The sequence below is a fragment of the Phragmites australis genome, chromosome 20 (assembly GCF_958298935.1).
Source record: "Phragmites australis chromosome 20, lpPhrAust1.1, whole genome shotgun sequence".
Lineage (NCBI taxonomy): Eukaryota > Viridiplantae > Streptophyta > Magnoliopsida > Poales > Poaceae > Phragmites > Phragmites australis.
Window position 1 is genome coordinate 15,412,368 of NC_084940.1, and position 17,550 is coordinate 15,429,917.

General features: G+C 41.1%; 2 protein-coding genes across 3 annotated transcripts; both read left to right on the forward strand.

Annotated features, from left to right (window-relative positions):
• The first annotated feature begins 4,020 nt into the window (after nt 1-4,020).
• LOC133901369 (ycf20-like protein) lies at nt 4,021-11,496 on the forward strand. 2 transcript variants are annotated; one of them, XM_062342728.1, is made up of 2 exons: nt 4,021-4,426; nt 10,790-11,496. In XM_062342728.1, the coding sequence occupies exons 1-2, from the start codon at nt 4,029-4,031 to the stop codon at nt 11,208-11,210; spliced, it is 819 nt and encodes a 272-aa protein (XP_062198712.1). In that variant the 5' UTR covers nt 4,021-4,028; the 3' UTR covers nt 11,211-11,496. The 2 variants fall into 2 exon arrangements, with proteins under 2 accessions (XP_062198712.1, XP_062198713.1); XM_062342729.1 differs by having other exon boundaries at nt 4,070-4,426; nt 10,776-11,496.
• A 656-nt stretch (nt 11,497-12,152) lies between these two features.
• LOC133901370 (uncharacterized protein At3g52155, chloroplastic-like) lies at nt 12,153-16,587 on the forward strand. The gene is made up of 5 exons (XM_062342730.1): nt 12,153-12,533; nt 14,337-14,436; nt 14,927-15,106; nt 15,238-15,355; nt 16,395-16,587. Exons 1-5 carry the CDS (start codon nt 12,281-12,283, stop codon nt 16,449-16,451), a joined length of 708 nt encoding a protein of 235 aa, XP_062198714.1. The 5' UTR covers nt 12,153-12,280; the 3' UTR covers nt 16,452-16,587.
• The last annotated feature ends 963 nt before the right edge of the window (nt 16,588-17,550 follow it).

Below are 17,550 nucleotides of genomic sequence, written 5' to 3' on the forward strand. Positions count from 1 at the left end.
CCACTTCTTGCTTAAGCTCATTATCATCTTGTGCAATGAGATTGTTAGATGATTCTACAACAATATTCTCAACACAAATCTCATTGCAAAAGGGTGAGCATGATATATCAATTAAATCATTTTAAGAAGTAGAAGCATCTACCTTAGATTTGAAATTAAATAGAGAGGTAGATTGCTTCAAAGGGACCTTAGTTTGAGATTCAATGCACTTAAATTTAGCCTTAAGCTCATCATGCTCTTTATTTAGCAAATTAAATTTGCTCAATAATTGTTCATAATTAGAAACAAAGGTAGCATGAATGTCATTAAGTGCACTGACTTTCTTAAGCTCTTTAGATTGTTTCTTAAGGGCCCTTTGTTGCTCATTGATCAAATGAAGGAGTTCATCATAGGAAAGAGAATCATCATCGGATTCATCATCACTTATATCGCTATCCATACATTTGGCCATAAGACACTTGTGAGATGACTTGCGCGATGACGACTTGTGTGATGACAACCTTGAGAAAGAGCTTTTCTTGGAGGAGAGGATGTTGAAGCTTTAATCACTTGAACTTGACTCTTCATTGTCACTCACCCATTCCCTATGCTTGCGAATGTCTTGGCTCTTTCCTTTGTCTCCCTCTTGTTATTGGTCTTCTTCTCCTTCTTATATGATCAATTGTGTTGACCAAATTTTCAATGGATATAGGATGATCAATCTTGGTATTGATCCTCTTCATATTCTTCTCTATCTTTGAGAAGAGCTTGGCCAACTTAGGATCAATTTCTTCATCATTTGATATGCTTTGATCATCCTCTTCATAACTCTCTTTATCTTGATCACTATCATCTTCGCTTGAGCTTGATTCTTGCTCTTGTCTTCTCATCATTGTCTTTATGCGTTGGCATTAAGGTTGCTTGCTTGTGAGAGCAATGTTCTTGGTATTTGATGAGGAAAAAGCTTCCACTCTCATGTTCATTATCATCTCATGGACGGTGATCTTGCCGAGCACTTGATTTGGAGTCATCTTCTTGATGTCATTGTTGCCTTAGATGATGGGGACTATCAACTTATACTTTGAAAGAAGAACTTAAAGTATTCTTCTCACCACTTGATCATCTTCAATTGGCGTCAAACCTAACCTATTGATCTCATTGATAAGAATGTTCAAACATGAATACATATCATTAGTATTTTTATGGGATAATTGCTTGATGCCATTGAGCATAGTAACAAGCGCATGATATTTCTCATTGCGCATATCCTTTGTGCCTTCATGTATTTCAATGAGACTAATCCAAATATCATGTGCACTGGTGAGAGAATAAACACGATTAAATGCATCAACACATATAGATGATAAAAGTTTAGCCAATGCATCTAATTGCCTCTCCTTGTTGGTGATGCGAGATCTCATTCCATCTTCGGTGACTCTCCAAACACCCAACCATCGGGCTTACAAATAAAAAGTCATTAAAATTTTTCACGGGGAAAGTTTATGCCATCGAAAAGTAAAGTACTATAGGAATCTATCCCAACCCCGAACGTCACAACTCACTAAGCGGTGAAGCCTAACCGATCATAATGAGACTAAGGCTCAAATGTTACTTGAATTGGCGAAACCTTGTGAAAGGTGTGAAGCTCTAACACAAGTTGTAGAGTTAGATGTGAACCCTTACTCTAATACCAATTGAAGGGATCAGTGATATCCTAAGAGGGAGGGGGTGAATTAAGACACTTAGAACTATTTCGGCTCTAAAAACAACACAAGATAAACCTATATCAAAATCTATCTAGATATGCTCTAGGTTTATCTATATGATTGTTTGACATAGGCAGTAGCAAAGAATGCTAATATTGAATTCTGCTCATATCTCGCCTTGTATTTCTATATGGACAAAAATGCCCTTGCCCTAGCCCAAGTTCCCAACCCAATTAGCTCCGACCCAAGTGACTTGTTTCTTTGATCTCTGCTTCGCCATCCCCTCCCGCACGGCGGCCTCCTCGCCGATGATGGGCATCGGCGTTTCGCTCTAACCACTGAAGTCAACATCCTGCTTTGGAGAAGTCTACAAGATTTCATTGTCGACACCTCGTCCGCCGAGTTCCCCAGCAGTTAGAGCATCGAGTCCCCGCAGATTTGGGCAAGGGGGAGCTGAGGTGTGACGTCGGCTCGAATGGTTAGCAGTTCTGTGAAGCTAGTAGAAAAACTATATACCGCGCGCATGGTATATGGAAAGTGCCGTCTGAAGTACTTCATCTTCAACCTTAAGCTCTTGAGTGGTTAGGGCTAGGGATTGTTAAGGTTTGGAGTGGGAGGCTCCGGAGCTTAGAGGGAAGCCCTAGGTCAGGGGCCGGACTGACGGTGGTGTCATTGGAGCCACGAGAGGTAGCAGGGCGATAAGCAGGGCTAATGGTAAATCCAGAGCCACCAAGTAGAAATTCTTCTTCCTCTTCCAAGCCTTAATCTCCCATGGATCCAGCGGTGGGGTATCAAATCAACGGTCCGGCTAATCTATTGAAGGAAAAGAAAGCTGCAGATCTTAGCCATGCACGTCACATCTGACGACTGACAGGCGTCCACGTTGTACATAGGAAGTTACCTATGTGCTCAAAGAATATTTTCCGTTCCTAATATTTTATATATATTTTTGTGATTCCCTATTTCACAATTGAAATGCATGAAAATTGAGTAGAATGTTTGATATTTTCTCTATTCCTGAATTGAAATGCTTGAAATTTGAGTAGATTGTTCGATATTAAGTTGAGGACCTGTGTTGGAAGCAGGGTTCACAAATTTGTCGAAAACACTCAAAATTCGTGGTTTTCGATGAATTCGGTCCGCACTTAATTTTGGTCCGATTCAAACTCAAAATTAAAAAAATTCGTAAATTTGATAAAAATTTGTTTGATTTTTACCAAATTCGTACCGATATTCGTGAATTTCAAAGAATTCGCTGGTCACCGCATTTAGGTGGCCGAATGAATTCGTGAACCCTGGTTGGAAGTTGAAATTAAAATTTTAGTAGGAAGCAGAATGTTCGTTGTTGGAAGACGAGATCTGTTCTAGTTGAGAGTTTGCATTTTCACTTTGCAAAGATATTCAACGTTTGTCTAAATCATGTTTAACCTGGACATAAATGTGTTTGAAGTTTCCAATAAATCCGGATTATATTTTAGAAAGACAAAAGAAGTCCGCAACATCCTTAGCTCCTTAGTCCAATATCCACCTTTCTGCTGGGTTTGTTTGGTATATAATTACCGTAGTACTATCTTGTTAACGACAGATGTTTCAAGCCCAGCAATCATTGCTCATTCAACCGAGGAAGGTTCAAAGAGTCCTAAATGATGTGAGGCTTAGAAGCATTAGGATATAGGAAAAATATCAGGAATTGGCTCTACTGAGCCAACAGCTCCAAGATTATTTGGAGAAGCCCATCCGCCGCAAGAATTCTTCCATACTTGCTCGGTTCCTCTTGTGACAACATTATTTTTTATGACATATTTAGAAGTATGTAACCGACACATATCTCACCCACACAATATACCATACACATATGCTAGGGAGAGATTAGAGGACTTTATATCTTCAATCCGTGGAAAACACATATTATCACTAAATGTCCACACGTATATACCCACAACCTGTAATCGTAAGGGGTGAACATACTAGAAATAAATTCTAGACGGAGGTGAGCACCTATGGAAAAAAATACTTGCTAGCAAATGGAGATTTCATTACCAAGTTTACACTAAGTTGTTAATCCTATTAACATAACTTATTAGCAAATATAAAATGACTTCGAATATTGACCATATAAATCTTGTTTTATAGATCTCGTCGTAAAAAATATAATAGTTTAAACAAAATAAAAACAGACACTGAATAAGAGAATTATGATCCTTTAAAAATGACCAAACTAGCGCACCCAGTTTTCTACCCATCATGCAAAAAAGCTGCACGCACGTGACCCATCCCGGCTCGGTAAGCTGGAGCGCGATCCGTAGCGCGTTGAGTTTCCGTCTCCTCTTCCCATGACACAACATGGCGATTAAGCCATCGTGGGCCGTGGAAGGCAGATCCGCTGGAGGCTGCAGCCCATGGGTCCAATACCAGTGCCAGACCTCCCGCCGGCCCACCCGCGGGGAAGGAAGGCAAAAACTCATCTTCGAAGCCACCGGCCAGCCTCATCCCCCTCGTCGCCGTCGCTCTACCTCCTCTTCTTCTCCTCCGCCCGCCGTCGCGTCCATTGGGTGCCGCCTGAGCACAGAGCAGAGCCCTCCCATGGCACTGCGGCGTGGGGCCCCTCCCTGCACGCCGCGGGCGCCGGCCGATGGGCTCTGCGGCGCCGGCCGCGGCTCCGCGCCGGCGCGGTGCTGCGTACCCCTCCGCCAGGCATGCTTCCTGCGGCCGCCGAGCGAGAAGAACGGAGGGGCTATCAGGTGAGATCTCCTGCCGATGCGTATCCTCTAGCATGACCGTTTCATGCCAGCCAAATCCAGTCACCGGTTAACTAAAAAACTTGAAAGTAGAACACAACAAGGAGTTGCTATTTCTAGCTCCTAAATAGTAACCTTAATCTCGACTCTCAACGTATTTTGTTTACTAAAGGCTGAAACTCAATAGCGATGGGTGATTCCAGTTGTGTTAACCCATCTTAACATTGAGCTTCCTTCCAATAGCAATTGGTTACTGGACAGTGAAAACCTGCAGCTATCAATTGACAGCCTGAAACCTTGTTTGGATGTTGCAGTTTCCTTAAAACGTAGTAGTGAGAAACCATAGTTTTAAAAAAGGATAATTAGATTGGAGCCATTACAATTTTGCTTTTATTTGAACATGCCACTGATATATGTATTTTGCACGTATTAGATATAATTGCCCCTGTCTTCCTTCTCCAACTCCATCCACCCCATGACCTCCTCTGCTTCGTCGACCACATCCCAACTACCTCCACGGCACCCCCGACCACGCTGCCCTCTCCCTCCGTGCCGCCTCTGGTGAGCACCTACGCCACCCGCACCCCCTCCTCCCTTTCCCCTTCCCCTCCGGCTCGGGCCGCCACTGTGCATGCGCTGTCTCCCGCCTCGGGCTCCCTCCGAGCCCCCTCGGTGAGGGGATCACCTCCCCTCACCGAGGCAGTTCCCATGGGGGTGACCACCGATTTGGAGTGTCAACACCCTCTTCCTCGATGCCAGCCAACCTTCTCCTCCGCTCACCGTCGCGTCGTCTCTTTGTTGCTTCGTCTCCCAAATCCTTACCTTGGTGAGTTTCCCCGCAACCCATTGAAGCTTTTGCTTGCGTCGCTTTTGCTCTGGCCTGTCACTGGCAAGGCTATCCGCGTGAGCTAGGCGCCGCCGCACCATGGTGCTCGCGGCCGGCCTGGTTCCGGTCGGGCCCATCGGCCAAGAGGCACACAGTAGAGTTCGCACGCACGTGTAGATGCTTTAGGTGCCCTCGGTTGGTCGAGCTGTGCCGCCGTTATGAGGAACGGTGATGTCTTAAGAGAGGGTGAATTATGACACTTAGAAACTTAAATCAAATTGGCTCTAAAATTCTTACATCATAAACTTATTTTAATTTCTATCTAAATGTGCATTAGATTTATCTGTTGTGTCTACTCTACCGCTTAAAAGAATTGTAATCTACTCTAGCAAGGTAAATTGCAAGTATGTAAATGCGAAAACGTAAATAAGGTAGAGAGACAAACTTGGCACAAGGGATTTTTATCCCGTGGTATCGATGACATGTATGCCACTCTTAATCCACGTTGGAGCAACACAAAGGATATGCTCCTGGTTGTCAAGTTTTTTCCGGTCATGGCTCTTGAGCTACCAAGTCACCAAGACAAGGTCTGAAGCACGATAAACCATCAAACCACCAGGACAAGGTCTCACCACTAGCCTCTATTCCGGTCACTTGCCGCCGTGATCACTTTAGAGCTTGAGCCACCAAGACAAGTGTCTTTGCGTCCCCATACACGTGTGTTGCTGCCGCTCCACACCAAGTCGAAGGGTCAACAAGCTTGAGCCACCAAGACCCAAGATGCTGACGAATCACCAAAACTTCAAGGTACTGATGTACCACTCGGCACAAGCTAGGATTACTATTTATCCCTTCTTCAAGCTGCAATACCTAGCTACAACTTACTCTAGGTCAAGTCTTATTTGGAACCCAAACCGATTGAGACTCCTTCATTATCACTTACATCGTTTTTTACACTTTTGGTCATAAGTCACGTGTGATGATAGCTTAAGTGATGACGATCTTGGGGAAGAGCTTCTCTTGGAGGAGTGGGTGGCGAAGCTCTCAGCTTGAATCTTTATCTTCACTCACCTATTTTCTTATGCTTGCAAATGCTTTGGCTTTTCTTCTTGTCTCCCTCTTGCTCTTAGTCTTCTTCTCTTTCTTGATGCGATCAATATTTTTGACTAAGTCTTTTATGGAGATTGGTTGATCAATCTTGGCATTGATCTTCTTGATGTTCTTCTCCTTTTGAGAGATGAGCTTGACGACTCCAGGATCTATTTCTTCATCATTTGATGCTCTCTTCATCTTCATCTTCATTGCTCTCTTCATCTTCATCTTCATTGCTCTCTTCATCTTCATCTTCATTACTCTTCATCTTCATTGCTCTCTTCATCTTCATCTCTATCATCATCGCTTGAGCTTGATTCTTACTCTTACCTTCTCATCTTCGCCTTCATGTGTGGGTATGGTGTTTGCTTGCTTTTGAGAGCAAGGTTCTTAGCGTCGGATGAGGAAAATGCTTTCACTCTCATGTTCATGGTCATCTTATGGTCAGTGATCTTACCGAGCACTTGACTTGGAGTCATCTTCTTGATGTCGTCGTTGTTGTAGATGATAGAGACTATCAACTTGTACTTTGGAAAAAGAGCTTGAAATATTTTTCTCACCACTTGATCATCGTCAATTAGCGTCAAAGATAGCCCATTTATCTCATTGACAAGAATATTCAAATGTGAGTACATGTCATGAGTACTTTCATGGATAAATTGTTTGAGGCTATTGAACTTAGTAACAAGCACATACTATTTCTCATTGCGCACATTCTTTGTGTCTTCATGTATTTCAATGAGATTATTCTAAATATCATGTGCATTGGTAAGAGAATAAACACAATTAAATGTATCAACATTTAAAGATGATAAAATGATACTCTTTGCCAATGCATCTAATTGCCTATTTATTGATGATGCGAGATCTCATCTTTTCCTTGGTGACTCTCCAAACATCTAAACCTTTAGTTTGCAAATAACAAGATATTAGAATATTTCAACGGGAGAAATTAGTGTCTAAAAAATGGAGCACTATGAGTATCTATCCCAACCTCGGACGCCACAACTCTAGAATGTTAAGTCTATCAAGAACATGAGACTCTGATACCAATTATGAGGAACGGTGACGTCCTATAAGGGGGAGTGAATTAGGACACTTAGAAATATAAACCAAATTGGTTCAAAAAACTTTACAAGATAAATTACAAGTATGTAAATGCGGAAACGTAAATAAAGTAGAGAGACAAACTCAGCACAAGGGATTTTTATCCTGTGGTATCGATAACATGAATGCCACCCCTAATCCACGTTGGAGCTCCACAAAGGATATGCTCCCGGTCGCTAAGTTTTTTTCGGTCACAGCTCTTGAGCTACCAAGTCACCGAAACAAGGTCTCAAGCACAATGAGTCACCAAGCTACAAAGGCAAGGTCTCATCACTAGCCTCTATTCTGGTCACTTGCTGTCGTGATCACTTCGGAGCTTGAGTCATCAAGGCAAGGGTCTCTGCATCCCAGTACACGTGTCTTGCCGTCGCTCCACACTACGTCGGAGGGTCAACAAGGTTGAACCACCAAGGCCCATGATGCCGAAAGTCACCAAAGCTACAAGGTGCCGACGTACCACTCGGTACAAGCTAGAATCATTCTTTGATCCCTTTTTCAAGCTGCAACACCTAGCTACAACTCACTCTAGGCCTATAAGCACTAAACACTCTCTAATTTTGTGCTTAATCGTCTTGGATGATCACTTTAAGTACTTTGATGGTTTGAATGTCTTCTCAAGTGTATATAAGCTTCATCTAGACTCCAGCAGTATGCCACATCTTGAAATGACTGAGTGAAGGAGTATTTATAGCCTTAAACCCGCCAACTAGCTGTTTTTCTAATGGCTCAGAAAAGCTGTTAACACCAGATAATCCAGTGAGAACAGTAGTACTAACACCGGATCATCCGGAGAGTACAACCTCAGATACTAACTGTTGGAACTCCACTCACGGTCTCTGTGAACACTAGACACTCCGGTGTGCCTTCAAATCAATCACTGGACCTTTCGGTGAGTTATCTTGAGCCATCTGAGTCTTTGCAGCCTCTTTGTGTAAAATGCTCCAGTGCATTCATCCGGTGTTCATTCCATTCACACCGAATCAACCGGTGAGTTAAACCTTCTATTCTTTTCCTTGAAAATGCTCTGGTGCAACTATCTCTGTGATTACCGGACTATCCGGTAAGTTGAACTTTATTCTTCAATACTTGTAGTCGCCTATGAAAGAAATGCTCTGGTGCTACACTCCGGTGTGCACAAACTAAGCACCAGACCTTTTGGTGGGTTGATTTTCAGTCTTCTGTACTTGCATTCTTTTCTGCAAGAAATGCTCCGGTGTTACTCAGTGCAGATCACCGAACTATACAGTGAGGTCCTTAGGCTTCTCTCCTTTTTTCAGAAATTCTCTGGTGAGTTCAACACACAGAGCACTGGACTATCCCGTGAAGTCATCAGCCTTCACTTTGTCTCTGGACAAAATACTCCGGTGAGTTCAACCCCTGAATACCGGCCCATCTGGTGAAGTCAATTCTCTCAGGACTTCTTCAATTAAGTCAATCTTTATTCCAGTTGCGATGGCTTCTTGATGTATTGCATCCATGAGACCTACTAATATATATTCTTGATAAATATGTTAGTCCCAACGACTATATTGTCATTAATCATCAAAATCACAATCATGGCCTAATAGAGCCATTTCGCTATAGCCGTCCACCGACGATGGGGTACAGGTTATGGCCGCCTCTGAGCTCGCTGTCGATCGCTGACGACGGTGCGAGTGCCTCAAATGGAACCTCAGTAACACGCTGATGCTTTTTCCGCCATTCAATGGCCGAACCGTGCCGTCGTTCGCCGCTGTCAAGAGCTCGCCGTGCCGGCCAGCCATGGGTTCTATTTCCACCGAGGGCTGGTGGCAGCCATGGAAGATGGGGAAGGAGATGGAGATGGGAGATGGGTGAGCTAGAGAAGAAGACAAGGGTATTATTGTCCAAATTTGTACATAATGGCATGTTTCAAATAAGTGCAAAATTATAATGGCACATGCCCGATTTCATGAATTATAATGGTATTTTTCGAATGAGGCAAAAGTATAATATCATAGTATTTACAGACTAGAGTTTTTCTCTGTTTTAGGAAAACCATGACGTGTTTGGCTACTTGTAGTATTTGACGGCAATATGCCACTTCTAAAAAGTGGCTGGCTATGTGGATGCGTGTACACATGCTGGGTGTTGTTCTGTACGTATAAATTTATCCCTAAGATACTAGTAATATAAAGGTACGGTGAGCAGTCAAACTTATCCTTCTTGATCGGATCAAACTTGTTTGTGTGTACTAGTCTTGCCATAATTTCCCCTTTTGATCGGATCTTAAAAAACCTCTGTTATCTCCATTCAAACTAATCACAACTATATCTCGTACTTTGATGTTAGTTAGATGGTCACTGCTAGCAACTCCCTCAAAACTGTTACCCATCCCTAAAAATCTTGCGGAGACTCCCAAAGGGATTTCTACAAACTGGCTCTGCATTTGAAATAAACAGTTCAAGTACCTTCCTCCTCTAAAATGTTACATTAGTTTTCAGAGGATCAGGGTAGCAAATGTCAGCGGGCATCTTGAATTCATTGTAACATCTTACATCAAATGGTGGTTTTTGTGGTTAATTTTGACCTTTACTTTGTAACTTTAGTTCGAAGTATGATATCAGCTGACAAAACACATAAACCTTCATAAGAAATCACTTTTAGGTTGACATGAGTAACCAAACACATAACTCAAAGGGCATTCATAAACCTGCATTAACAAAATGTACTATTCGGGAAGTTAAGCATTATGGAATCTGGAGTACAGTGATAGACATCCTTGCTTTTTAGGGATTTTTATTCAGGGTTAGTTTGTTTGCTGTGTGTTATACTATGTGCTTAAAACGGTTGAAATAAAGAAAATAAATGCAAGCAATCTATTTTTTTTTTTGAGTGCAATATGATATGTTTTGGAACATGTAGTTTTGACCATTATCAGTGCATAAGGTGAAGAGCCTTTGTTGCCTTGGTTGTCTGATTTGCAATGATCTACAACTTTTGACCATAGATCTTCAATATCTATGAATTTAGTTTGAGGGAGACGAGCATGGAAACACTACTCAAGATTCACATCATCAGTTTAAATAGTTATGTATGTTTGGTGGTCAAAGTTATGAAAGTTTGCTCGAATTGTAAAATGTCTCATACCATTGAACAAAGCATCATTTTAGCATGGAAGCAGATGGGAAAGTGACCATATACCGAATATTTCCTGTGTATTATGGGTTAGTTAGCTTTAGCACCAAAGGCTTGTCAAATTAGATTGAAACAAGAATATAAGATTGTTTATTTCTAAATTATTGGAAAATTTTGATTGCTCCACGGCTCCACCCCTCAGAAGCTTTGGTGCAATGGTTTGATTACCAGACAAAAAACTGCAGATGGAGGCCAGCCCTTGCTTTGGAGACTGGTGGATCACCTAACACTGATGGCCAAGACTTCGAAGAGGACAGTGGCTTCCTTGGTAGGACAAGGCTGGGTAGACTCATCCAAGCTGCTGCAAGGGAGCTACTTGAAAAGCTGAACTCTGCCAGAACCAACTCCCCCACAAAGATATTCCTCGTCCTCCTTGGCTTCTACACTGCCAACGCCTTGGCAACAATCCTAGGGCAGACTGGTGACTGGGATGTTCTTGTTGCTGGTGTTGTAGTGACTGCCATTGAGGGAATCGGCATGCTTATGTACAGAAAACCAATCGCTAGGCCTCCTGGGAGATTGCAGTCTTTGATTGCAATGGTGAACTACTGGAAAGCTGGTGTATGTCTAGGCCTTTTCGTGGACGCCTTCAAACTGGGTAGCTGACTTCAGGCAATCGTAATCTGGCATCTACCAGTATTGTTGTTGATATATGGCTCTTTGCTCAAATTTCAATATTGTTACATTTAGCTCTTTGTTGGAAGAGATGGCTGCAGTTGAAGGTAATCAATTTCTTCAGAGTTTAGTGAGATGTTTGGCACTGGCATTATTCTGGGGCGACGGTATTCTTTTTTTTTTCCCTGAAAGGAAGACGTATATGGTATGTTTGTGAACAGTTGAGGATCATTTGGCATCTGACTTGTATATATGCTGAAATTCTTCTGGACTTCCATGTCATGTGACCCTAATCTCTGATGTTCATTTCTGCTTATTTGGGGAAAAAGATAGGAAGGCTGATGTAAGTTGAATAATGACTGGCTGTATTTCTTCCGCGGAGATATCATACTCAGCCATGTAATAGTTTGTGCTCGGTGGCTTGTGGTAAGCTGGTTCCGTCTTCCATTATGGGGCTACTCTATCCGTTTCACATATTTGTCCATTCTCGTTTTGGAATGTTTTCTCGTTGATTAAGTTCAGTATATTATTGTTACATTTTCACTTTCTACTCCTACTCTGATTGGGATGACTCCAGGCCTTTATACATGTGATTTAGTATGGCTGTGGTTGTTTCTGGTTATATTTTAGATATAGCGGTTTCTGGTTCGCCAATAGTTACCTCTCCCTCTGCTAATGTTCATCCCTCGTGTTTTGATTTCTTATTGGCATTGATAATGTCTCCTATTTGATGGCTTGAGTTTTTATCGAACAATATGTAGTTTTTTTTACATGTCAGCAATCTAGCACTATTATCGACACAACATGTTGGCATGTAACAGAAACAAATTTCATCGAAGAAATGCATAAGAGAGACAAAATCGAAGAACAAAGAGAAAATTAGCATAATCTAGTCTAGAATTCCAGAGTGCACAGGCGCCTTGTAGAAAGCAGTAGGAGCAGAGCAGGGCAGCAGCCTCTCCATCCATCGTTCCGTCGTGTCGTGTCACCTATCCTTTTTCTTCTTCCAGCAAACATCCCATGTAAGCAGCCAAATCAACCCAACCCATCGGCAGCGGAAGATGAGAGCTCCTCCTCCCGCTGCTGCCTCACTGCTCTCGAGCTCTTCTTCTCCCTTCGCCTCGGCCCCGCGCCTCCTCCTCTCCTTCTCCCGCGCGCCCGCCGCCGCCTCCCGCCCGCCTCCCGCATGCGCCGTCGCCCGCTCCGTCTCCGTCTCCGTCGAGGCGCCGGCGACCTCGGCCTCCGCGACGCCGCGCCGACGCCTCATCCTCCTCCGGCACGGGGAGAGCGCCGCGGGGGGCCGCTCCACCAGAGGTACGTTCGCGGACCATGAGCTCTCTCTGTTCTTCTCTCGCGGGCGCGAAAGACCGTGCGTCTTGGACATGTTTCCCTTCCGAAAATTGGCTGGGCGCCTGAGCTCCCAGGATTGTAGGGTGTCAAATTACCTGGCTCTGGATAGGGGCATTGCTGATTCGAGTTACAATTCTAGTCTCGGTGATGCTAACTGGGGAGTGGATTGGTAATGAATTGGATGCCGTGATGCTTGCGTCACGCTCGATACTTCTGACGTTGTGAAGATTGAATGGTGTTGCTGTAGTGGAGTAAGGATACTGTAAACACAGATAGTTGTTTCGTCCGGCTGTTAGAAACAATGCGGCAACCCACCTTCCCCTTTTGCCTCTTCCACCCCTAGTTTTGATACTTGTTTGATTGAATTTGGAGACATGAAATTATTCAATGAAACAATGCTGTTCGCATAAGAAAATGGTGTACCAAGGATTAACGTCTGCTACAACATTTCCTGTACAGCTGCCGCATCATGTTATTTTGTAATAATGAAATGCTGTGGTACATGGGAAAAATATTTTTTTATTGGGAATGAGAAGTTCTATTAACTCTCATCGTTGCATAAATATGATACAACCGCATAAGAGTTTATCCTCGGTTTCTGTATAACAAAGATGCACATAGCCAGAAAAACAAAAAAGACGCTAAGAACAAAATAAGTAGAGACTCCATAGCTTGGTGGCAGGACTCCCCAATAGAAGTTATTATGATTAAGCTTGTATGTGGAGTCTAGAATTTCATCCAAACTGGATAGAAAACTCCTTGGCCACTTTCTCCAAGTGTGTACATGCCGAAATAATCAGCTCGCGATGCTCCTACCGTTGAAGCACAAACCACGACCGGAGTCAGTGTGTACAAGTAAAAATAACTTGCATTGGAGAGAAAATTTTCATCTTGTTAAAGATAATGTCATTCCTACATAGCTATAGGGACCAACAAAAAGTGGCCACCGCCGTTATTATATTGGCTTTCAGCTTTTTACTAAGACCCCAAAGTCAGTTCCCAAACATGTTAGGAACACTTTGTGGTTGGTAAATATTTGAGGTCACCAGGACTATGAATCATGCAGAATAAGCAAAGCGGCAATAAAAAAAGAGGTGTTTTATTGTCTCCGGTTTGTGACAAAAACAACACTTCTGATCACCTAGTCATTGTCTTTTAATTAGATTATCCTTTGTTAATAATACACCTTTGTGTAAATACCAAAGACATATTTTAATTTTTAGTGGTATTTTTAATTTCCATAATTGATTGTTCTGAGATGGCTCGTCACCTTGCATTATCGCTCTATATAGAGATTTGACTGAGAACTTTCCAGATTGATTTAAGTTCAATCTAAATTCATCTCTTCCCTCGAGTAGTGTAATATCATTGAGACGTGTCGTCAATTGATTCCACACCACTAATTTAGCACCAGTTAGATTGTGCCTGAAGTATTTGTGTAGTTGTAGAAAAAAGATGCTACATTGACCATTTATACTCAATTAGTTTTTATAGGAAGAAATTAAGAATCATTTGATAGGAAGAAATTAAGAATCAAGGAAGGAGATGAAGAAGGTAGAGCGAGGGTAAAGGCATCATTGAGTTTTGTCCTAGGGTTGTCAATTGGCATTTTTGTGTTGTTTGGCATGTAACGTTGCCAGTTCATCGTATGTAATTCTTGATTAGGTGCAGCACTAGAAACCTAGATACACTTTCCTTTATGATTGCTGGCCTCTTGCATTTCTTTCAGAAAAAAAAGACAACATTTGATATGAGTCTTGATGTCAGATCATGATAGACCACTAAGCAAAGCTGGAAGAGCCGATGCAATCAGTGTTTCTGATAAACTTCAGCAGATGGGATGGATACCTGAGCTTATTCTATGCAGGTGCATTCGTAGCTTGTGTAAGAGAATATTTATAGATTTATCGTGGTTTACCATGTCAATGGGTGTACATAATGTTCTTTTCTTCATTCTTCTTTCTTGTAGGAGTAGATCTTGCATTATCAAAACTAAAATACATATATTGCACATTAAGCCAGTAACTTGTGTATAATGTGGTTGCCTTGGTTAGGTGGTTCACAAAATATGCTCTACCAATTACTTTTCGGTGCTAACCTGTGTTAGCAGAACAAACATGCAAAAACTACTTCATTACGCTATCATCTAGCTTTTCTGTACATGTGTTATTTCTTTGTTGGAGCCAGTCTTTTATTTGTACATTTTGGCCTATTTATTTAAACTTTAGTGTCTCTTAAGAAAAAAAAAATGACTAAATCACGTAATATCATTTATTCATATGGATACAAATTGAACATTACATTGATCTTATAAACATTACATTGATCTTATAATTTGTTATCCTCCTTCGACATAGTGATGCTACTCGCACAAAGGAAACTCTTAAGATCCTGCAAGAGCATGTTCAAGGGTTGTCTGAAGCAGTGGTGCACTTTATCCCAAGTTTCTACTCAATTGCAGCAATGGATGGTCAAACTGCAGAGCACTTGCAAAAGGCAATCTGTGAATATTCTAGTGACGACATCCTAAGTGTCATGTGAGTCCTCTGTGAGTTTCTTTTTTATTATTTTATCTTTCACAATGTATGCTTAGTTTTTGTTTTCTATGGCACTGTTTGATATCTCATTGCTGGACCTATCACGACACTTCTATAGAATAAATGCTCAGGTGCATGGGACATAATAAAGGATGGGAAGAAGCAGCCTCTATGTTTTCTGGTGATTCGGTGGTGCTCAAGACATGTAATGCTGCACTGCTTGAAGCTGCAGGGAAATCATGGGTTGAGGTTATTATTGCTCTGACGACCAACATATGCTTCCATTCTTTTCCCCTCTTCTCCTCCATAGTTCTATATATCGTGCACCATCCCCAGAAAACTTCTCGAACAGCAATTATTGAACTCTAATCATATTTTTTCGATGTCTTCTGTGATTCATTTTGAGTCACCTCATATATACTAATTCACAAGGCAATAGGCACATCAAAGGGAAAATTATTCACCAACAATGTTTCCTTCCTCGTTTATTCAGACATTTTCTTATGTTTAGAGATGTGTCAAGTTGAGCTACCTGGGAAATTGTAAATTTCTTGTCCGAATTTCACTCTAGATCAGTAATTAGTTTTCTTGGTTTGCATACTAGGATAAGTGAACTTTTAAAAGTTGGTTTGGAAAAATCAGTTATATTAGAGTAAAATTGAAACATTTAGAAACTTACTCCCATCCAAAGAAACTTTGTCCATGATTCAATCCATGCCATTAAAATAATTATCTTCCAAATTGAAAAATTATATATTGATTTTCCCTCCTTTTTAGAATTTCCATTCCATTCTCTCTGGGATCTAAAAAATTATTACTGTTAAACTGTAACTAAATTTAGTGGTTTTAGGAATAAATTGGTGTTTGAGTTAAGCTTGTGTAAGTTAGTTTGGTTATTTGATACTTGCACTTATAAAGGGGGTGTAACTGTCATTTGGTTTGATCAATTTTTCATGTTGTCAAAATAATAATTTTGGAACTTGGAGAAATGCTATGGCAATTTTTGTTCTAGATTAGTATGTATCATCTTCCTCTTCAACCTTCGCGATAGTAGATGCTGGAACACCCCCTTTGAGTTTTTACTGTCAAAAACTATCCATGTGACGACATTTAGTGCAACAAGGGGAAAATCAAGGGAAATTCTAATTTGAATCTTTGGCTCAAAATAAAACGAATTCTCTTTTGTTAATTTTAATGAGAACTCACGATTTTGTTCTGTTTGGTACATTATTCTATAATAAATAATTTCGCAAAAATTAACTCAATTTTTACGCGATATGGTATGCAGGCTTTTTCTCTGGCTGGCCTTGGGGGATGGAAGCTTCATGGAATTGTAAAGCCATAGATTGTTGTAACTAAAAACTAGATGCAATTTTTGTTAGCTGATTCTTGATTCTTATTTTGCCTCGTGTACCAAGTTTTTACATGCCAGTGAAGATATTAACGTGGATAGATACATGAGCTCAATACATTTTTCTATACTCACTGAGCTCCATGAGTTGTGTAGAAGATGAATAATTAAACACAAATCAAAACTTAACTAAACGGCTAAACACTCAACTCGTAAGCACATCTTGGATTTTGTCATCAGTTGTGTCGGAATGTTTGCCACATCAGCTGAAATATCAGGTTCCATCCATTTTAACCATATACTTCTCTACTCCCCAAAATATGCTGTATTAGTTCAGTAAACATTTGTGTAAATTTTCATATTTCTTTTTTTATGGTGGGAAACAAACATCCCCCCCCCCCCCTTATGGATTCGGTAGTAAAATCAAAATAGCGTTCAACCTATAGCACAAAAGCTACAATTTTAAACTGATAACCAATGGCAAACTGAGAATAGATCAGTTGGTTAGAGTATTTGTGGTGAAACATGCTCACCCGGGTTCAAGTCATAGACTCGTGTGTGCGTGACTTGTACTCTTAAAAAAAACTGATAACTTATGTGCTAACAATTACGATTACTATGGTTTCATAGGGATCGACTTTAGATCTTAATATAGATCCACATTTAAGCCCTCACATTTGATCAATTTTAAATCTTTATACAGATCCACATTTAGGAGTCATGATATTTATAATCAAACCCTTAAGACAATCCATTGATAGCCACCTATTCTGCTAGATGGCATCATGCATGCAACAGTCATCTTACTTCCCAAAACATCCAATGAAAGGGAATATTACACTGACATGCATGACCACCATAAGGGTCATGGTTACATTGGTACTCTCTCCGGTCATAAATATGTGTCATTTTGTACATCGATACGCTCACCAACATATTACTTTGACCACTAATTATTAGCATGAAATATATGCACCATATAGCAAAGTTGTAATATTGTGAAACTACTATTCAAGTCAAATCTAGCTATACCATTTTCAAAAGTTCAATAAATATCCAAAGAGATATAAGTGGTCAAAGTTTATATGTATAC

Coding starts and splice junctions, on each gene's coding strand:
- LOC133901370 (XM_062342730.1), top strand. CDS start 12,281: ATGAGAGCTCCTCCTCCCGCTGCTGCCTCACTGCTCTCGAGCTCTTCT. Junction 12,534..14,336: donor GGGGGGCCGCTCCACCAGAG/GTACGTTCGCGG, acceptor TCTTGATGTCAG/ATCATGATAGACCACTAAGC. Junction 15,356..16,394: donor CAGGGAAATCATGGGTTGAG/GTTATTATTGCT, acceptor TATGGTATGCAG/GCTTTTTCTCTGGCTGGCCT.
- LOC133901369 (XM_062342728.1), top strand. CDS start 4,029: ATGGCGATTAAGCCATCGTGGGCCGTGGAAGGCAGATCCGCTGGAGGC. Junction 4,427..10,789: donor AAGAACGGAGGGGCTATCAG/GTGAGATCTCCT, acceptor AAAAAACTGCAG/ATGGAGGCCAGCCCTTGCTT.